Source organism: Marmota flaviventris, chromosome Y, assembly GCF_047511675.1.
Source record: "Marmota flaviventris isolate mMarFla1 chromosome Y, mMarFla1.hap1, whole genome shotgun sequence".
Classification (NCBI taxonomy): domain Eukaryota; kingdom Metazoa; phylum Chordata; class Mammalia; order Rodentia; family Sciuridae; genus Marmota; species Marmota flaviventris.
Window position 1 is genome coordinate 16,520,405 of NC_092519.1, and position 21,999 is coordinate 16,542,403.

General features: G+C 52.9%; 1 protein-coding gene across 1 annotated transcript in view; it reads left to right on the forward strand.

Moving 5' to 3' along the window:
- LOC114080992 (protein kinase cAMP-dependent X-linked catalytic subunit) overlaps nucleotides 1-21,999 on the forward strand; it is a 35,390-nt gene that overhangs the window by 1,666 nt on the left and 11,725 nt on the right. Inside the window, exons 2-3 of the mRNA XM_071606940.1 lie at nucleotides 12,311-12,479; nucleotides 21,192-21,455. Coding sequence (XP_071463041.1) covers nucleotides 12,311-12,479; nucleotides 21,192-21,455 — 433 coding nt within the window. The remainder of the gene's footprint in view (nucleotides 1-12,310; nucleotides 12,480-21,191; nucleotides 21,456-21,999) is intronic.

Genomic DNA, 21,999 nt, shown 5'->3' on the forward strand with positions numbered 1-21,999 from the left:
AACTCTGGGGTGCATTCGGAAGGATCCCTGAAATCCCTGTCACACACAGGTGTGCTCGGTTTGGACGGTGTCCCTCTTGTGGGCGATGATGCTCTTCGTCACCAGGGAGCATCTTGACCTCTTTGAGGGTCTCCTCTTTCACTTTTACCCCCGTGAGGACCCCGAGAACAAGGGGCTCATCTCAGGGCCGTCAAATCAATGCTCATTTGCTCTGGAGACTTGTTTCCAAGTTGATCCAATTGTCAGTTCCGAGGCCCAAATATCATTTTTCTTTTCTAACATTTTCTTTGTCTCTCTTTTTTCTTTGTCTTTCTCTCTTTCCCATCTCTTTTTTCCCATACTAGGGATTGAACCCAGGGCTGCTTACCCACTGAGCCACCTCCCCAGCTTATATCTTTATTTTTTTATTTGGAAACAGGGTGTCACTCAGTTGCTTAGGGCTTGGCTGAGCTGCTGAGGCTGGCCTCCCAACTCCCGGATCCTCCAGCCTCAGCCTCCTGAGCCCCAGCACGGTCTCCAGCCAATCTCTCTCTTTCCCCATTTGCTTATGTGAAACATGCACATCACGAGGACCTCCTTGGGCCACCACAGTCCCCGCGAGGAGCACGTTCCCTGATGTAGACCCTGTGCCCAGGCTTGACTGTCACCCAATCCCTGTAACAAACTAACAGAGACCAGGCACCTGCATTGATTGACAGCTACTGCTCATAGCTCTGGAGGATGAAGTCCAGGGTCAAGGTCCAGGTGGGGCCGACTGGGGTCAGCTGAGGCTGCTTCCTGCTCCCAGAGGGCACCTTCTCCTGGGTCCTCCATGGTGGACGGGCAGGGGGCTCTCGGGTCTCTCTTATCAGGACCCTGGTCCCCTTCATGGGCTGCACCTGGGAGCTCAGCCCCTCCCAGAGCCCACGGGGTGAGGGGTGCGGATTTTACCGTGTGCAATGGAGAGGACCGACCTGGGCGCCCCCGCAGGTACCACCACAATGACGACTGGAATGCCACCGGGTGCATTGGATCCCGTGTGTCAACAGAGGGTAGGCGGTGGCGCTGGCCTCCGCCACCTGGACTGCTGTTGACGGCCAAGCAGCAGCCACAGAGTGAAGCCCCACCCTGTAGTCTCATGTGTCTTGAGTGGACGCCGCCGTCGGGTACAGTGGCCAAGGTGTGTGAGTGTCAGTCTCCATCGGGAGGGTCACAAAGGCTTCCCCGGGAGCAGGGGCCACCTGGAGACCCAGGAGCTGGAGACGCAGGAGGAGCCCCCTGGAGCCCTGGAGGGATCTCAGCCTGGGACCCTGGTCCAGCCTGCGCCCTGCATGGCTGACACCATCCGTCTCTACCCCTCATCCCCCCCACCCCCACTGAGTAGCCAAACGAGGCCCCCACAGGACATCACTGTCCTCTGGCCATTCCTCATGACAAACCCACCACGACCGCTGGCATCTCAGGTGGCCGAGCCATGGGGCGCCATCTTGAATCCGTTCCAACCCCGATGGCCTCCTCTTTCTGCCTCCTGAACTCCAGCCTTGGAAGTCAGGTGGGCAGCCCGTCCCCAGGCCCAGGCTCCGCCGGTCCCACCCTGAAATCCCCAGGACAAGACACTTCCTTCCCCCAAGTGCAGACAGGGAACTTGGGCCACCCCTGGGGATGGTTCCAGGCTCTCTGTGGGTGATACAGGGTGGATCCGTCCACAGTAGAGGCTGACTAGAGAGGCCCCCAGGAGGACATTTGTGGGAACAAGGTGCCCAGTGGAGGGCCACAGGGCTGGACTTCCCCACCCAGAAGAAACTCCCGGCCACACCCTGGTTTTCTTGAGACCCATTCCCACTTCGAGGTCAAGCACTTTCGCTTTCTTGGGGAGGACCTCGGGGAGTTTTCTCTGAAATTCCCCCAGCTCTTATTTATTTATTTTCTCCATCCCCGGGATGTGCTGTCCCCAGGCTGGGCCAGCCGTCCACCCCTGAGCCACACCCAGCCCTGCAGGGAACCTCGGTGACATGCTGTATCTGGTAGGCAGGTCCCTTGATTTCGCACATCATGGCTCTCTGTGTGGGGAGTGGGTTGGGGGGGATTATTTTTTTTAAATTTTGGGGGTACCAGGGATTGAACTCAGGGACCCTCGACCCCTGAGCCCCGTCCCCAGCCCTATTTTGCATTTTATTTAGAGACAGGGTCTCCCTGAGTTGCTTAGGGCCTCGCTTTGGCGGAGGCTGGCTTGGAACTCGCCATCCTCCTGCCTCAGCCTCCCGAGCCGCTGGGATGACAGGTGAGCCCCAGTGCGCCCCGCCTGTCTCTGTCTCTCCACGAAGCACCCGGGGTCTGTTCTGATGTGGGAGGTGATCGCCCAGCACCCGCCTGTGGCTTCCTGCACTTCCTGTCCCATGGGGTAGCACCCAGTGAGCCCTGGGCATGACCAGGGAGTCAGGAGGTTCTGCAGAGGGTCATCACATCATAGGGAAGGGACTGGTAATAGGGTCACGGGGACCCGGGTGACACCACGTCAGAGGGGGCGGGACTGTGGCAGCCACTGGAAGAGGAACTGGGAACCTTGATCTCACGCAGAGCTCAGGAGGACAGGGGGAATGTGACCCTGGGGATCCTGCACCTCAGAGGACTGGGCGGAAGAGAACTGGGGCTGATATTCTCAGCCTTAGGTGCCATTAGAGTCCTGTGCATGGGGACTCTGCAAACCTGGAACCCAGCTTAAGAAGAAAAAAAAAAAGTGTGTTGTGGGAGGGTTTTGGGGGCAGCCTTTACTGAAATGCTCAGGCATAATGTTAGCCTTCAGGTAGGGTTTGATCCAGGAGCTCCTGCGAGTATCATTGGAAAGGCAGGTGGGACCCGAGAGTGTGCATTTCTCTCAGGCTTCAAAGGAACACCCGCGCTCCTGGTCCTTTGTGAGCTTCTAGAACCCCTTTGGAGGCCCAGGTTTCGCTGGTGACAATAGATAAAGGACAGAGATGGCCATCTGGACGATGCTGCTGGCCAGGCCCTGTGGGGCTGGTCAAGGGGGTCCACTTGGGGTGTGGTGCATGACCTTGGGCTGCCGAGAGCATCTCCTGAGGGTCCTGAGGACGTTCTTGGGTGCCCATGGGCAGCAGTCGGTGGACACCTGCACCTAAGGGGTGGTGGTGAGGGACGGTGGGTCGCCAGGTTGTGAGGGGTCAGACTCTGGGTCTGCGCTGGAGCCCTTGCAGGAAGGAACGCACCCGCCCTGCTGTTCCTCCCCCAGGGCACTCGGAACAGACGAGAGGAGAGGATTTCTCTAACATTCTTGGAGGCTGGAGGCTGGAGGCCCGAGGTCCAGGGTGGGCAGGACTCATTCTCTGGGGTGGACGGCGGTGGTCTGGCCGTGGGCAGGGGGTTGGTCTTTCTATTGCTTGGGCCATGAGAGTCCAAGAGCATCCAGTCTTAAATCAGGGACCCCGGGGCAGGAGGCCACCAATTGCTCTGTCTCCGTCCCTGGTCACACAGGAGATGTCCCCCCTGAAGACCAGCTGCCGGCATCTTTAATTAAACACCTGCAGCTTCGTTCCGGCCACCACTGTGTGCACTTTGACAGACATGGGAGGGTCCAGGGAGGGTCCCCCCATTGGTCTTCTGAAAGGCAACCTGTGTTCAATGCGCTGTTCTCCTATGAAGGACGCAGGCCTCCGCGGAGGCCGGACTCCAGTCTGGCCTCCGCCCTTGTCCAAGGAGGTTAATGCACATAAACCAAGAACACGTGGTGACAATAAGAGGCTCTGTGGTTGCTGCCCAGGAGGGGAAGGGCCGGCGCCCAGGAGCCACCCACGCGACCATAAATCATGGCTTAGGTGTGGGTGCGCACACGTGGGTGTGCAAGGGGTTATTTGACTTAATTGACGCCTTGGAACCCATCGGCCTCAGTGGAAAGGTATTCCCGAGCTAATGACCCCTCTCCCGAGCTCTTAGCTGCTGCTAGACAAGAAGAAGCTCTCATATTTTATGACTGCTTGAAGGTAAAGTGCAGTCCCTTCAAGGAATTTGATCCTGGCTTTTCGGGGGACATTGGACACAGATAAAGGTCACAGAGAGGGGCTTGTGCACGGATTTTTTTTTTTTTTTTTTTTTGGTGGTGCTGGGGATTGAACCCAGGGCTTTGTGCATGCCAGGCAAGCCCTCTGCCACCCGAGCTCTGTCCCCAGCCCTCAAGCACAGATATTCTTTAGCGTGTCAATGGATTTGTAATACGTGCATGAGTTCTTTTTTTTTTTTCATTGCTATAACAAAATACCCGAGGCTGACTACTTATAAGGAAAACAGGTTTCTTCTTTTTTTTTTTTTCTTTTTTTTCCTATATTTATTTCAAACTCACATGAACCTAGTCCTGCTCAATGACCTGCCACCTCCTGCTAGGCCACACCTCTTCAAAGTCTTGCTACCTACCTGTCTGCAACGCCACCCCAGGAGACCTAACACTTGACCCTTTGATGATTGGCCTTTATGTCCCAGGCAGAGGTGAGGGTCACCCTGGAGGGTCCTGTGTCTTCCAATATTTCCTGGCAGATGATCAATCAACCCGTCCTGCACACGCTGTTGAGAAGTCCCTAGTTCCCCGAGCAGTTTTCCTGTGCATTTCATGGGTGGAGACGCTTTCTCTGGTCTCTCTGATGCTGGGTTGGACCAAGATTGAAATTTTAATTTTTTTTGCTTCATCATTTGTGCCCCGCGTTGGTTTGCACGTGAGGTGTCCCCCAAAAACTCATGTGGGAGATGGTGCAAGAAGGTTCAGAGGTGGAATATTGGGTTATGAGAGGTGTAGACTCATAGTGGATTAATCCACTTGAATGGACTCACTGGGTGGTGACTGCAGCAGGTGGGGTGTGGCTGGAGGAGGGGGTCCCTGGGCTGTGCCTTTGGGGTCTCTGTCCTGTCCCTGGTGAGCAGAGCTCTCTCTGCCCCCTGGTGCCCTGTCCTGAGCTGCTCTCCTCCTCCAGGCCCTGCCGCCATCTTGTTCTGCTCCCCTTGGGCCAGAGCCATGGAGTCGACCAACCACGGACTGAACCTCGGAAGCCATGAGCCCCAGATCAACTTCTCCTCCTATAACTCATTCCTGTCCCATCCTGCTCCGCACACGGGGACTCCACAGTCACCCAACCCTGGGAATCCCAGGGGATTCCATGTTGGACCCTAAATCCTGTTTGGGACCCGCATCTTCCCAGAGAGCCCTGGTGCCTGCTGAGAAATCCTCCCTCACTGACCCACAGGAAGGAAATTGTGTCCCCAGAGTCCTGCTAAGGTGCACAGGTCCCTGGGGTGAATTGCAGCGCGTGCATGACGCACCGCCCTTCTCTGAGGTGGTTATTTGGATAGTTTACGGGTGAGGCCCAGAGAGGTATCAGTCACCCTGCAGGGAGGGCACTTTGGAAATCCTCGGTGACTCATCCGGGTGGTGATTTCACTGGGCTGAATCAGTGCCTTGGAGTCACCCTGCAGACCCAAGGGGCCTTGCAGGTGCAGGGCAGGCGAGCAATGCTCTCCCGTCCTTGGGTGCTTGGGCTCTTCCCATGCTTGGCGGGATGGGAGTGACCCCACCCCTGCAGCTGGCCAGCGTCCGCATGTGCATGCTTCTGTCAGGGATTTGCAACTTGGGGACCCAAGAGGAAGGAGCAGGGACAGCCTGGGCTTGGGGAGAACAGCAAAGCCCATCATCCCAGAGGTCGGGAACCAGCTTGGAACGCACATCAGCCAGCTCTCTGGGACTGTGACAACACGCCTGAGATAATCGACGTATAAGGATAGAAGGTTTGTTCTGTGTTATGGTTCAGATATTAGGTGTCTCCTAAAAAAAAGCTCACCTGTGAGACAGGGTGAAATGTCCAGTGGAGAAATGATTGGGTCGTCGCGAGGGTCTTGACTCAGTTAGTGAATTAATCCCCTGTTGGTATTAACTGGGTGGTAACTGGAGGCAGGTGGGGTGTGGCTGGAGGAGGTGGCATTGGGGATGGGGCTTTGGGGTGTATATTTTGCATCCAGAGAGCGGAGTCTCTCTGCTTCCCTCTGCCACATGCTTCCACCATGATATTCACCCTCTTGGATTATGAGAGAGAGATCTAACCTCATTAGTGGATTAATCCACTTATATGGATTAGCTGGTGGACACTGTAGACAGGTGTAGTGAGCCATGGGGGTTGGCCTTATATTTTGTTCCTGGAGGTAGGGTCTGTCTGTCCCGAGCCCTGTCCTGAGCGGCTTCCCGCCACCACCCACTTCCGCCATGATGTCCTGCCTCACCGCGAGCCTGAGGAATGGCGCTAGCTGGCCATGCACTGAGACCTCTGAAACCTGAGCCCCCAAGGTGTCCAATGTACCCTTGGCTATTTTAGAATATCGCAGGCCAATCCTGGAAGAAATAGGTCAAGAAACCCCCACATGCCAGCTGCCCACTGTGGTTTGGAGATCCCACCACAGATCCCTCCTACTGACCTGTGCGTGTCCAGGGCTCCGAGTTTCTCTCTCCCTCCTTCCCGGGTTTTAGCCTTGGCTTCCTCCTCTGTGTAACCAACACCACCAGCTGCCTCTCCGCCCCACGAGCCACAGGAAGAAAACAATCCCGGTCTCCACCTGTGGCCGAGAGGCGTCCCCACAGCATGCCCCTGCAGCTGACGTGGGCTCCAGGTGCTGGTCTCCTTCTGTACCATCCAAGGACTTTTCAGAGGGCAGATGTGATCAGAGCATCCTGGGCTGGGTGCAAGCAAGGTGCTAATTTTTAGGCTGCTCATTTAGAACTTGGATGTGAAAGAAGCCCCCCACCCCACCCCCAGCAGACAGATGCCGGGCCAGGGTGGAGCTGGCGATGGGTTATGAGAGGTGTAGCCTAGTGAGTGGATTAATCCAGTGATATGGATTAACATGGATTTTTATAACCATATTCTATAAAACAAGCTATCTGAATATGGTCTCTCTCTCTCTCCTAAACACAAGCACTCTGATACTACGGCAGTCAGTCCAGCAACAGAGATGGCTCCTAAGTAACTAACGAGAGGTAGCATATACAAAGATAGTCTAAGTAACTAACGAGAGGGTAGCATATAAAAAGGTGGTCTAAGTAACTAACGAGAGGGTAGCATATACAAAGAAGGTCAAAGTAACTAACGAGAGGGTAGCATATACAGAGATGGTCTAAGTAACTAATGAGAGAGTAGCATATATAGCCTGGATACAATGGGTAAAGGGATGATTCATGTCTAGAGTGGAGAGGAGCAGCATCTTGCCACTCAGAATACCACCTGATTTAGAACTTGTGAATCTTATTTCAGCTCCATCTCTCTGCACGTGGAAACGTGGTGCTTTCTTAAAGGGTCAGTTCCTTGTGGAGCTGAGCTTGCTTTTCTGGTCCTACCTGCACGACTTACAATCTGTCTGTACACATAACCAAATGCACAGAGGCTTGCGCACTTCCCCATTGGGAAGTTTTGGGGCTTGTTCGGTGACACTAAACTAAAAGCAGTGCAGTTCTTTGGATTTGGGCAATGAAACCTGAGAGACGGCCCCACCACCGTCTACCCAGAGACAGTGGCACCATGGTCCAGGGGAGGAGTCTCCCCTGAAGATGGCCACCTCATGTTCTTTCCCACTGAGTGAGCAGGACAGGCTGCCCTTTCAGGGAGACCCAGGCTCTGCTCCCAAACGTGCTGCTGCAAATTGATCCCTTGAGGAGCCTTTGTTCTCTCAACAAGGCTGCGTGTGACCTCTGGGCCGCCAAGATGGCTTGCTTAAGTCAGCTCTTTCTCCGCTGTGACCAAAGGACCCAACAAGAACAGGTTGGAGGAGGAGAAGTTGATCTGGGGTTCATGGTGTCCGAGGTTCAGTCCCTGGTGGCCGACTCCATGGCTCTGGCCCAAGGGGAGGCAGAACAAAATGGCGGCAGGGCCTGGAGGAGGAGAGCAGCTCAGGACAGGGCACCAGGGAGCAGAGAGAGAGGGAGAATCCAGGGACAATATATAGTCCCCCAAAGCCACTCTTAGTAACCTACCTCCTCCACTCATACCCTAACTGCCCTGTTTATCCACATCAGTGGATTAATCCACTGACTAGGTCACACCTCTCCAACCCAATCTTTTCACCTCTAAATTTTCTTGCATTGTCTCATACATGAGCTTTTGGGGGACACTACATCTAAACAATAACCGTGATATGAATAATAAAGCAGAGTGATTTTGTAACCATATCCTGAATTACAAGGTAGCTGAATATGTTCTCTGTCTCTTTAAATGTCATATTGTCCTTCTACTTTTTATCTTGAAGGAAGCGCTTTCTGACTCCTCCGCTTTCTGTATTGGCAGCCTTACTCCTCTTTCATTTGGGGACTCTTATTGAGGAAAGTACCAGTGAGTTGAACACAAGCACTCTGATACTATGACATTCCAGCAACAGAGATGGTCCCAAGTAACTAACGAGAGGGTAGCATATACAGAGACGGTCTAAGTAACTAATGAGAGGGTAGCATATACAGCCTGGATACACTGGGTAAAGGGATGATTCATGTCTCCACTGGAGTGCAGCAGCATCATGCCCCTCAGAATGTAATTTAAAGCTTCTGAATCTTCTTTGTGCAATCTTCTGTGTGTAGTTTGCCCACTTCTTGGGAGGGTGAGTGATAGACTTTTAATCCACTTTGGGGGAGCAGGACATGTGATTTAGAGAACTTCCTGGGGTCCTCAGACCCCTACTTAGGGATGATGTCAAAACCATTTAATAGTTGGGGAAGGAGGGTCATAGTGTGGGAATTGGTTATCTCCAAGGATGCGGAGGCTGAGGAAGGAGGATTGCAGGTTCAAAGCCAACCTCAGCAAAAGCGAGGTGCTAAGTGACTCAGTGAGACTCTGTCTCTAAATAAAATACAAAATAAGTCTGGGGATGGAGCTCAGTGGTTGAGGGCCCCTGAGTTCAATCCCCAGTCCCCTCCTAACAACAACAAAAAAGAAATAACTAGACATGGAGGGAACTTACGCATGCTGCCTCTGCTAGATAAAACTCGTGGTATTTGTTCAAGAGTTGTGTGATGCTTCCATTGAGCATTTGGGGATCTTAAATGACAACAAAAATCACTTCCCACTGAGAATTGAAAGGGCAGATTTGCAAATCTAGCAAACTAAAAGTACAGTGGTCCCCCTGGTAGGCAAAGTTTCCCTTACTGAGTTTTCACAGTTGCCCACGTTAACCACTGTCCAAAAACAGGAAATTTCCAAAAAACTCAGAATTCATTCATTGTTAAGTTGTTCTGATGTTTGATTTGTTTTATTTAGTTGTTCTATTTTATTTTTCACATTTGTTCCTGATCTTTTACCAATCCTGATTGACAAATTAAACTTAATTATAGGCTTATATGTATAGGGAAAAAAAATTATTTTTGTGCCGGATCCCCACCTGCCCTATCTCCAAGAAATGCTGGGATAGCGTTTGATATGGTTGATGGCTTCAGGTACCCCCTGGGGATCTCAGAACACTTCCTTGCCAACCAAGGGGGTGTGATTGTTGCTCTTTCTTTCTGAACAAAGGCAACTAAACATATCCGTTTGCCCTGTTTGCAGAGATGAAAGCATATTCTCAGTACTCTAGGGACACAGTGTCCTTTGCAGGAACACACTGATGTCATGAAAGAGTTGCTTTTATCAGTAGAGAGTGAACTAGCCCAGTGTGGGATCCCCAGGAATCATTTTTTTCCATGTGTGTTGGTTGGAATTTTCCAGAACTTCCTTGAAGTGCGATGACATCATCCCTCCAACACCAATGGCATCTTTCCGGGTGTCCTCTCTTGCTTAACTCTTTCTGCTTGAATTTTTTTCCTACTGTAATGACCTCCACCTACCCCCTATGTAAAGGAGCAAATGCTCCAGAGGGTCCTCGGTGCGTTTTTGAGGAGGTTCAAAGGATCCCAAGACCAACACATTTGAGAGCCGCCATTTTGAATTCACAACCAGGACTGTGATCCTTTCTCCTTGGCATTCTGAGCTGGCCAAGACTGACTCACGTCTGTAGATAGAAGTAATGCCTCAGTGTTGGGTGACAATGTCTCTTTCTGTTCTTTGTCTTTTAAGGTCTTCATTTTTATCATCATACCCAACTGGGGTTATGGGTTGTTGGACGTCTCCCTCGTGTGGAAACCTAGGTCATACCTTGGCTTCCCAACCTCTCTCCAAAGACATTTCCAACCCTGCTCACAACATAATGGCGGACACAAATGTTGGGTCCAAGTAGCCACCACACCAGTTCTTTGATGTCAAAAAAATAGGTCCCACGTAGTGAGAGCCAGAACAAACCTTGGAAAAGGTTGAATGAAGGTCATAGGAATGGATTCTGGTGCCCACCAGGATCAGGGGTTGCATTTTGAGTTTGTGGCATGTGCTCAGCTGGGATTTGGGATTCCCATGAATGAGGATGCTCTGGTCTTCTTAGGGGACTTTAGAGAGAACCAGGTGGATTCAGGAGTTGGCTATCCATGGGGGACATTGACCCAGATGTAGATGTCTGTCCTCCTGGTTTAGAAGTCTCACTCTGGCTAATGGAACCCGAGGCCACAGTGAGGAATGCAAGATGGCGGATTCAGGATGATGGGATGGGTTGGATGGAGGGACCAGGGAGATTGTCCCCTCTGAAGAAGTGTGAGTCTGAATTAAGGTCTTGTCTTCTCTTTCCAGTCTTGGCCTTTGGTTCCAGGACCTGTCACAATCTCAAAGTCTGTGGGTGCTCAGCTCCCCTCTAAGATGGTGTCCTGTGGGCCTAGAACCTGCACCCATCTTCCTGTGTGCTGTATGTCATCTCTCCATGACACGGGACACCCGATACAATGCAAATGCTTTCTCAAGAGTCATGGTACCATATTGTCACCCATGAACCCGTTACCTGTCCATCTATCCATCCACCCCTCTATCCACCAGTTATCTACCAATCTGTCATCTGCCATCCATCTATTAACCAGTTACCCATCCACACCTATCACATCTGTCAGTCAGTTGTGATTGACAACTGGTGTCCACAACGTGGTGTCTACACTGCATAGATGCATTTAACACCACTCAACCGCATACGAGAAAGGGCTATGGTGGTAAATCCCACTCTGTGTACATTTTTTCCACTGAGAAAAAAAAATGCATTAAAGCTAAGTAGAGTCAAGTAGGTCACGGGTTGGGCACCATCTTGGTCCCTGTGTTTGGTTTGAGGAAGCCGATCCATTGAGATAGCTGGGAACGTGGTGTCGTGTGACCGACTCGGGCACATTCTGCATGCAGAATTTACTTGCTTGGATGTCATCCCTGCTGGTGCCCTGTAGGTCCTTCCTGGGTGAGGAGCGACTCTCACTAACATTGTCCCCAGGTGCAGAACCACCTCTAGTCCACCAACAGTGGTCCCAGACATTCTGCTTCTACTGAGGTCAGCTGAGTTTGGTCATCAGAGGACTCCCTGACACACAGTCACACCATCAAGGCCTGCGAGGGATTTGAGGGGCCGATACTTCATGCCCCAACCTCCATCTTACAGACACACCACGGTGTGTCTTCTTAGAATCTTCTTGAGACTTAATATTTTGGACACCTCAGACCTTGGGAGAAAGGAGAGGGGGTGCATTTGTAGAGTTGCTGCCTTTACCCAGACACCCCTGTTTCGATCTTCTGCCCTATGTCACCTGATTGTCCTGTTGAAGCTGCAGTGAAGGCTGACCCACGTGTCCTGCTCATCCTGCAAAGTTTGGGGACATGCTCAAAGATGCCGAGAGCTGGAGGGAGAGGAGGGGTTCTCTTTTTGGATGGGGTGGGCCACGGCGAGTTCCGGAAAGGAGCGGTGGATGCTGCATGGGGCATCTGGTTGGAGTGTGGGGCCGTAGTTGGTGACCCAGTGGTCACCAACCTAAGAATTACTTTGCCCCCAAGGTCAAAGTGGCTGATTTTGAAATAAGAGCATTTTTTTGATTTTTGAAATAAGGGCATTTGTCTACAATTCTTGAAAGAAAGGAAAAGAGAGCAAGCCGTGCTGGAGGAATGATTTGCTATTATCTCCTGTTGCCACCTGGGGGAGGGAATGGTTTCTCCAGGATGGTTTTTTACAAAATGGCGCCCACTTTCCCTCCAAGTGAAAGAGCCATTTGGGAGCAGGTGATTCTGTCCCTCTCTGTAATATGTGTATGCACCTGCAAATTTTATGGGACAGTGACCACCTGGGTACATCAGCCAGGATACCAAGCCTCCAACCCCAGTGGGATTTGTTTGGAGGTCCCAGATCCCCCCCACTGATTCCTTGGATGGCCTTCACCATCATGGACAGACCTGACTGCTTATGTTCCTTCTCTCCTCTCCAGGGACGGGGACCTTCGGGCGCGTGCACTTGGTGAAAGAGAAGGCTGCTAAGAACTACTTTGCCCTCAAGGTCATGAGCATCCCCGAGGTCATCCGCTTGAAGCAGGAGCAGCATGTTCACAACGAGAAGTCGGTCCTCATGGAAGTCAACCACCCCTTCCTCGTCAAGCTGTGAGTTCCTCGCCTTCCCTTCCCCCTTAACCCACCCTGGGATTCCCCAGGGTCTTCTCTTAGAAGAAATGGGTTGAGCCAAATGGACGTGGTGGTACATGTATATAATCCCAGGCTGGAGGCTGAAGGAGGAGGATGGCACATTGGAGGCCAGCCTCAGCAACTTAGCAAAACTCTATCTCAAAATAAAAATAATAAGAGGACTGGGGATGTAGCATCCTAGGATTCTATGTCTTAATGGGAAAAAAAAAAATCTTAATGGCTTTATTAATTCCAATCATCTTTTAGATTTCCATTAAGATGTACCCTGGACCTCCTTCCTGTTGAATGGGTCCAACCTTTACCCAAAGAATCTGGCCTTCCCTGTTTGGCTTAGTCCATATGGGCTGCTACGACAAAATGGTTGAGACTGGGTTAATTATAAACACCATTATGCATTCATTTATTGCTCTTGGTTCTGGGGACCGGACATCCAAGATCAATCTTGATCTTGTATTTGGTGAAGGTTCCTTCTCTTCCAAGATGGCGCCACCTTGTTGGGTCCTCATAGCGTAGAAGGGGCAGGACCTCCCTTGGAGTCATTTATAAGGCTTAATTCCCTTCATAATGATGGCACCCTGGTGACCAAGTCACCTCCCGAAGGCCCACCTCTTATTACTAACACATTGCGGATCAGGGTCCAACATGGAAGTCCAGACCATGGGGACAGAGTAAGAGTATTTTCCATCCATTTGCCAAAGGTACAGATGGCCTGCGTCTCTCTTTCCCCATCCATGGGGCCTTCCACCCAGCAACCACGTCTTCCGTCCGCCATGTTGGTAATGTTCCTCTCCTGGATTATATGGATCCGGATTCACGCCCATCATTCCTAGACACACCCTCACTGACCGCCCATAAGCCTCTTAACCCTCAGCATCTCTTGATCCAATCAAGTCGTCAGTTCAGATTGGCCATGTTAATGGCCATGTTGGTTTTTCCCAGATGCCTCCCCAAGGATGTACCTGCACACCCACATAATAGGCACCCTCCGCACTTGTCTTAGGTCCATTTTTCTCTTACTGTAGCAAAATACCGGATGCCGGGTACTTTATAAAGAAAAGAGGTTTGCTTCGTTCACTGTTTGGGAGGTTGCAAGCCTCACATTGGGAGGCTCCATTTGGTTCAGCCTCATGGCGGTGAGCAGATTGAAGTGGGTTCAGTTCTTCTTTTCAGTAACCTCCTGGGCTTGGTCTTCTGCACACATTCTCTTTCCACGTGCTCCTCTGACTTCACGGCATACACACGTCTCCCCTGGTCTCGGGGCCACCCGATGGCACCAGCCAGGTGTGTTACCTTTTAGTGGGAAAATCACCTTCAGCAAATCTTCTGGAACATTCCAATTTTGGTTAAAAGCCCGTGACCCTTTGCCTCCAGACGGGAGAAATACTATGACACCTTCCATAGGAATCTGCATCCTCTTTAGGATGTGGTGATTTAAAATCCTAATGTACTAATGTCCTTGCCCAGAAGCACAATTTTCACTTATAAAAGAGGAATAGCTAGAAGGTACTACCCTGCCCCACATCCATGGGATTCCTTTCCGGAACTTGGGGAATATTTCTTTTTTGGGGGATTACCAGGGATTGAACTCAGGGCTCTTGACCTCTGAGCCCCGTCTCCAGCCCTGTTTTGTGTTTTATTTAGAGACAGGGTCTCCCTGAGTTGCTTAGGGCCTCGCTTTGGCTGAGGCTGGCTTTGAACTCTCGATCCTCCTGCCTCAGCCTCCCGAGCCGCTGGGATTCCAGACCTGGGCCATCCTGCCTGGCAATTTGGGATTTTCTTTCTTTCTTTTTTTTAACTGTAAAGCACAACAGAGCTCATTCTTCAGGCTGTGTATGTCTTTGACATAACTAAATGGACGCATCCCCTGGGTCGTGGAGGCTGGGAGTCTGAGAATAGGGTCAAGGTGCACCTAGTGCTGCAGAGCCTTAGAGAGTCCCCCCACGGGTCGCTCGGCTGAGCACCCCATGTCTGGCCAGCGCTGTGACTGTCGTGATTCCAAATCCCAAGAGGCACGTGTTTTCCGTGGGGTGGCACCGCTAGCGAAGGAGGCGTGGACTCCAAAGTGCCACCCAGGTCTGTCCCGACAGTCAGTCGCTTCACCTCGCAAGTGATTTCCACCCTCCCCGGGAGCGCTGAGCCGGTTCTGCTTCCATTTTTTTTATAACCACGTGCAATGAGAGCATGGTCAGAATCGAGTTTGCACAATTGGGGCCTCTGGGGCTGGGGGTTCTCTGGGGTGGGCTGTGCTGTGCGCTGCAGGGTGTGGAGCAGCCTCTCTGGGCCCCACACCAGATGCCAGGAGCAGCCCCATCCAGGGTGTGAGAACCCCCTGGACAGACAGAATGGGTAGATGACAAAGAGGTAGATAGACAGACAGAATGGGTAGACAGATTGATAGACAGACAAACAACAGCTGGGTGGACGGATGATTGACAGAGACTCTGTCCTGCAGTCTCCTCTGCACTGTGAGCCTCTGGGGTTGGGGGTTCTCTGGGGTGGGCTGTGCTGTGCACTGCAGAAGGTGGAGCAGCCTCTCTGGGCTCTAGAACACATGGCCTTAAGGGGACATTTATCCAGACCACAGTAATCTGTCATCTACTTGGAAGCAAGATGTTTGTTGACCCAGGACACATCTTCTGCTCTCGGTTGAATGACAGCTCGTGGGCCCACTGATGCGCATTAGGGGCAGTGGAGGGGTCCCTGCTGACCAGGAAAGACCTTGCTTTAGAGTCCGTGCACCTGGGTCTGGTTCCTGACCTCACGGGTCCTGGGGAGGTTCGTTGGAGGAACCGCCTCCAGTTTCTCTGAGCCTGAAGGAAGGAGGAAAAGATCTGCGTGTTCTGACTGTTTGGAGCTCTTCCTGTTTGTTAAAAACAAAGACCTGCCAGGAGCGGTTTCTCCTCCTTGGTCATTCTGTGCAAAGAACAGTTTGGGCACAAGAATAGCCGTCCCTGTCCCCAAACCTCAAATATAAGGAGATGTGTAGTGAGTTTTGGGGTGTTTGTGTGGGGTTGGGCGAGGGAGCTGGGTTCAGACGGTGAATGGGCACATTTTGCTGGAGGAATCGCTTAGTGTTTTTGTTCAGTGCTGGGCAGGGACCGCAGGGTACCACTGAGCCATGTCCCCAGACCCCCCCCCCCTTTTTTTAAATAATAATTTTGCAATACCTGGGATCGATCCCAGGGGTGCTGACCCACTGAGCCCCACCCCCAGCCCTTTTTTTCGCCGTTTATTTACGGACAGTGTCTCGCTAAGTTGCTTAGGGTCTGGCGAAGTTGCTGAGGCTGGCCTTGAACTTGCCATTCTCCTGACTCGGCTTCCCGAGTTGCTGGGAGTACAGGTGGGTGCCCCCGTGACCCCCTAGGATCAGAAGAGAAGCAGGAGGTGGACAGGGCCATTGTTTTAGGGGAGCCGCAGGGGCCAGCAGAGCCAGTGCGGGGAGAGCCAGCCTCTGGTCTCCTGGGGGCAGGGCTGGTGGCCCTAGAGGCAGGTCTGGTTGCAGGGAGCGGTTGCTGCAGAGGCTAACGGGTGGGGTCACGCTTGCTTCCTTCCAGGGCAGCTTTGCAGGCTGTGGGGAAACGGTGACCAACTTTTAAAGACAGCTGACTACCCACAAACAGGCTGGTTTGGTGTTTAATTAGGAGCACCTGCAGTGGGAGCCGTGGCTGCACACTTTGCAGACGAAAGACGGACAGCGCAGCCTCCGCCATAGCCCTGCCTTGAGCTAGAGATGCAGGAGGAGAGGGCCAGGGTCAGGCAGCTACTGCAGGGGCGTGGTCACAGAGGGGTGTGGTCACGAGGGGCGTGGTTACAGGGGCCTATTGGCGTGCTTACTAAGGGGCGTGGTTACAGTGGGGCGTGGTTATGCTGAGGTGTGGTCCTGGTGGGTGTGGTTACAGTGGGGAGTGTTCCGATTGGGTGTGATTGAGGTGGAGGCGTGGTTACAGTGGGGCGTGGTTATCCCTAAAGTGTGGCTGTGGTGGGCGTGGTTATGGGGGAGTGGCCACGATGGGGTGTAATTGAGGTGGGGGCGTGGCCACAGTGGGCGTGGTTATGGCTTAGGCGTGGTTACACTGAGGCATGATTACAATAGGGCTCCTTATACCAGGGTATTATCACTGTGGGTGTGGTCATGGTGGGGGTGTGGCCTCACTGGGGCGTGGTTTATGGCTAGGGGGTGTGGTTACAGTGGGACAGGATCAGGATAGGGCTGGTTGTAGTGGGTGTGGTCGCTATGGGAATGAGTCGTGGTGGGGGCGTGGCCACAGCTGGGCGTGGTTTTTGACTAGGGTGTGGTTACAGTGGGACATGGTCACTATGGGGTTGGTCATAGTGGGGCTGCGGTCACCATGGGCTGTGGCCATGGTGGGGGTGTGGCCTCGGTGGGCGTGGCTTATGATGGGCGTGGTTATGGTGGGATATGATTTATGGGTCTAATTATGCTGGGGCGTGGCCACAGTGAGGCGTGGCCACAGTGGGCGTGGTTATGGGACTGATTATGAGGGTCTCAGTTAAGGGGTGCGGTTATGGGGTCCCTCCTGAGTCTGGGAACTTCTCGAGTGTCCCCACACTTTGCTAACTGTTCATGTTGACTCTCTCTGTTGCTTGACTCTTTGAAAAAGACTTGGTCACAGAGACAAAAATTAAGATGGACACATTCTTTAAATTTAAAAATTTCATTGTCATCAAGAGTAGCATCTTAACATTTATTTTCTTGGCTCTTTTCTTTCGCTCTCTTTTTTTTGGGCGGAGTGAACCCAGGGGTGCTTAACCACTGAGCCCCATCCCCAGCCCTTTTTATTATTTTGAGACACGGTCTCACTAAGTTGCTTAGGGCCTCGCTACGTTGGGAAGACTGGCCTCCAACTTGTCATCCTCCTGCCTCAGCCTCCTGAGCCACTGGGATTATAGTGGTGCAGCATTGTTCCCACCCATCTTCATCATTTTGCAGTGTTTAGTACAGTGTCCTTAAGAATATTCTTAACTGTCAGGGGACTATCCCTACCAGAGATTTTTTAACTTGTGAAATTGGAACTCTTATAACTTTCCATTTTCCCTCTACAAGCCCCTGTAACTACTCGATTCTAGTTTCTGTCTCTGAGCTTGATGACTCTGTAGACCCCTTATGAGTGGACTCATGCAGTGCTGGTCCTTTTGTGTGTGACTGAATTCACTGAGTATGATTTTTCCGGGGTTCACCCACCCTGGACCCTGCTTCAGAATTCTCTTCCTTTTGAAAGCTGCATAATATTCCACTGCATGAATACATCCCTCTGTGTTTATCCGCTCATCCACATACAGGCAAATGGGTTGCTGTCTCCTTTGGGCTTTTGTGGATATGGACCTGATTGTAGTGTTCAATTATTTGCTTTTAATGGTGTGTATAAAATTTCCCCCACTTAGAGAAGACGTATGCATTTTGCTATTTATTTTAAATCGTGCCACATGGGATTATCTTTTTTTCCTGCTGTCTCTAAATACCAGATATCCATTTGACACAGCCTGGAATGGATCTTTGCACACTTTTTTCTGAACTTAAAAACCTGCACACACACATACACACACACACACACACACACACACGTGGTCTTGGCGTTATGACACCATACTACGAACGCAGTTTGGCCAGCCTGCGTGTCCAGTCTGCTGCCCACCAATCAGCTCAGATACCCCCCCACACACACTCAGGTCATTTCCTGCACAGATGTGACCTTGAACTTCCTCCCTGCCCTGCCTTCACCCCCAATCTGTTCCTTCTTTCAACTTCCCCATTTTATAAATGGCCCTTCCAATCTCCCGGGTCCCATGTGGCCACCCATTTCCAACTTCCTTTCTCTCAATGTCATGGTCCCTTCGGCCCCAGCTCCGCTGTCTCCAACCCTGGGACACATCTCAAGGCGTTTTCTGACGTCACCGAGGCCACATGATTTCCTGCGGGCCACCTCCTTTCTCTCCAGGGACCTACCCAGAGTCCTTCCAAGCTCCTGGGTCCCATGTGGCCGCCATTTTTAATTACTTTCCATTGACTTCTCCTCCGGTTGCCGGCCCTGCCCTGTCCATCCCAAGGGCACCATCAGCTGGGCACACACACACACAGAGCCCAGAACATACCCTCTCTGCCCGCGAAGCCCAGCCTTTGATTGGGGCCTCCGTTGATTGGGGCCTCCGTTTCCAGCCTCCTTTGACCCTGATCTCTCTATGCTCCATCCCATCTGTCCTAGTGGGGTGCCACGTGTTTCAGGATTGCACATCGTTTGCGTTTCTGAATCTCCCCACGGATCCCTGGACCCCTTGGGGACGAGACCCGAGTCTGCCCACAGAGTCCCTGTGCATCGCACAGACGTCGTGGAGGATGCGTCAGCCTCCAGTTGTGATTCTGTGCCGGGATCAGCTGCGCGGAGCAGAGTCTCGCGCTGCGGGCTCCCCGTGGTCCTGCGGGGACTTTGGAGACCCCATAGCCTTTGGGGTTTCGGAGACCCGGACTGAGGATGCCCAGCCCCGAGGGGACACATCTTATGGCGAGTCTGATTCCTGCACAGCTGCAGCGCCCATGGTGCGCACGGGATCAGCTCCTACTGTATACCTGCCAGGCGCTTCTGTGTGGGTGGGACAATGCACTTTGTGAGTTATGGACAGACGTGCCCAAGGGACCCCTGGGGGGGGGGGGGTGACAGGAAGCATTAAACATGCAATGCACTTTGCAGAAGCCGCTCTCGTCCGCCCTGGCACTTTTAGGGTCCCCAAGGGACGGAGCCCTCAGCTAATGGGAGTGATCGGGTCAGCTGATGGGCCCCACCCTGCTGCCTGCTGTCTGCTGGGCTCAGATTCCAGTTCACTGGGGCTCAAGTCTTTGGAAATTTGGGGACGGGGACAGAGACAACAGAATCTGCTTGGGACATTTGGGTCCTAATCTCTGTCACCCCCTGAGTCCTGAGCAATCCTTTGCATACACAGGCAGCCGGAAGGGGTGGTTTGCATAATGATCTGGCTACTTCTGTGCAGGACGCAGGGTGGGCCATGTGGACCTTGCCATTTGGGCTTCGTGGGCGCACTCGAGAGGGTTAGGATTTGGGAGGCTTTTTGGAGAAGAACAAGGGAACTGGCACCTCCTAGGATTCTGCTGTCCTCCAGGTAAGGCTGCTGCCCGGCCACTGAGGACGCTGTCTTCTCCCTGTGTCTCCCAGGGGCATCCCTCTGTGTGCGTCTGTGTCCTCATCTCCTCTACAGGGACCCCAGTCCTGCTGGTGGGTCAGGGCCCCTCTGAGACCACACTGTATCCCCATCCCCTCTGTAAAGACCCGTGTCCACACACAGGCACATCCCAAGGTCCTGGGGTCAGGGCTGTAGCAGCAAAATTTGGAAAGGGACCTAAGTGAGCCCATGACTCCCTGGCTTCTTGACAGAACATGGTCTTCGCCCTCCTTCCACACCAGGACAGTGAGACCTGTGTGTCGATCCTGTCTCCCAACAATCCAGATGGCGAACTGTTACTAAGTTGGTTGTATCAAGGGGGTCGAATTGTGAGGCAGGGATTTTGAGAAGGAATACTGGGTTCACAGTAATCTTCTAATGAATGCCTTTCTATACCTGTTGGTCAGTTTTTCATTGCTGTAACAAAAAACCTGAGGGTTAATAATGTATATATAAAAAAGATCTTTTTTTGTTTTTGTTTTTGTTTTTAAGCTCATAGGTCTAGAGGTTGGAGAAGCCAGTTACAGTGGCCTCCTGGGCTGCACTGGAACCTGGCACTTGGCCTCATGGTTGGGAGTATGTGGGACATGATGGGACCTCATGGCAAGACCAGGAGCCAGGGACCTTCAGTAACCACCCCTCCTTTGAGTAGGCGGTCCCTCAATGGCACCCCACCAGGAGCCAACCTGAACTTTGGGGGAACACAGCACACCCAGTTGTCTCTGTCTCTGTGCGTGTTTCTAGCGCATATTCTAAATACATCCTGCGCATTTCTCCAGATTTCCGCCTCTGTGCGCATGTGCTGACACCCGTCTGTATGCACCTCTTAAACCTCTGGGTGCAGCGAGATCTGAACATCTATGCATCACCGGCTCCTAACTGGACGCACATTTTTCTTTTCTTCTTTTGGTGCCGGGGATGGATCTCCCGTGGTCGCTCCTGCTAAGCTGGGCTCCATGATTGAGCTCCGGGTGTCTCCTTCTGGGTCCTCACCAGTACCATAAATCTCTGTGTGGGTCCATCTTCACATCTGTGTGTCCCCGTCCTGGGACATCTCACTGAATATGTCCTAAGCATGTGCGCACACTGAGCATCTATCTGTCTGTGCGTCTTGACATGTCCTCGTCCCCAAGATAGCAGTACGTCCATAGGCACCCTGAGCCTCCTCAACCTGCACCTGCTAACAGGTGTGCACGCCCCATGCATACACCGGTCCCTCTGCACCCTAAGCATCGTGGCGCCTCCATACCCCAAGCGCCTTTTAGTCCCTGTGCATCTGGACACCCACCTCCAGGCGCGTGGCGCACGCCTGTCGTCTCTGCGGCTCCGGAGGCTGAGGCAGGAGGATCGCGAGTTCAAAGCCAGCCTCAGCAGCTGAGCGAGGCCGTGCGCATCCCCCTGGAGCCACAGCCACCTGACGCGTATCTCAGTGTGGAACGTCACCCGCGCTCCAGGGTCACCCTTCCCTGGTCCCCGCAGGTTCTGGACGAGCCACGACGATCGCTTCCTCTACATGCTGATGGAGTACGTGCCGGGCGGCGAGCTCTTCAGCTACCTGCGCAACCGCGGCCGCTTCCCCTGCAGCACGGGGCTCTTCTATGCCACCGAGATCGTGTGCGCCATCGAGTACCTCCACTGCAGGGACATCGTCTACAGGGACTTGAAGCCGGAGAACATACTCTTGGATCGGGACGGCCACATCAAGCTCACGGACTTCGGGTTCGCCAAGAAGCTGGTGGACAGGTAGGAGACCCCCCGGGGATGCGCGTGCGCCTGGAGAGTGGCGAGGCCAGGCACCCAGGTGCAGCGAAAGCGCAGAGCGTCCACTGTCCCGTGCGAAGCCGGGGGTCCAGGGGCAGGCCTGGGGCTCGCTGTGGTCCGCGCTGGTCCCTGGACAGGTCATGCTCCTTCCTGTCCACCTTGGAAGAGGCCCCTGTGTGGCCCTGCCGTGCTGACCCGAGACTGTCCAAGGTGCCCGAGGCGCATGCAGAGCCCCTGTGGGGAACGCGGTGCAGATCCCGCTCCAAAGCTACTGCGTCCTGCGCTCCCGTCCTTCACCCTCTGTCGCGGGGTCTGCGCTGCGTTTCCATTGGATGGGCCTCTGCCATGTGCGTGTCCCTCACACGTACGTGGGTCTCCGCTGCGTTTCCATGTCATGGATGCGTAAAGCTCAGGGTAAGAAAGCGGTGTTTCAGGTTGCACACGACATTACGGATCCAACTGCAATTTTAAATTTTGAACCAGGGATTGAACTCAGGGGCACTCGACCCCTGAGCCCCGTCCCCAG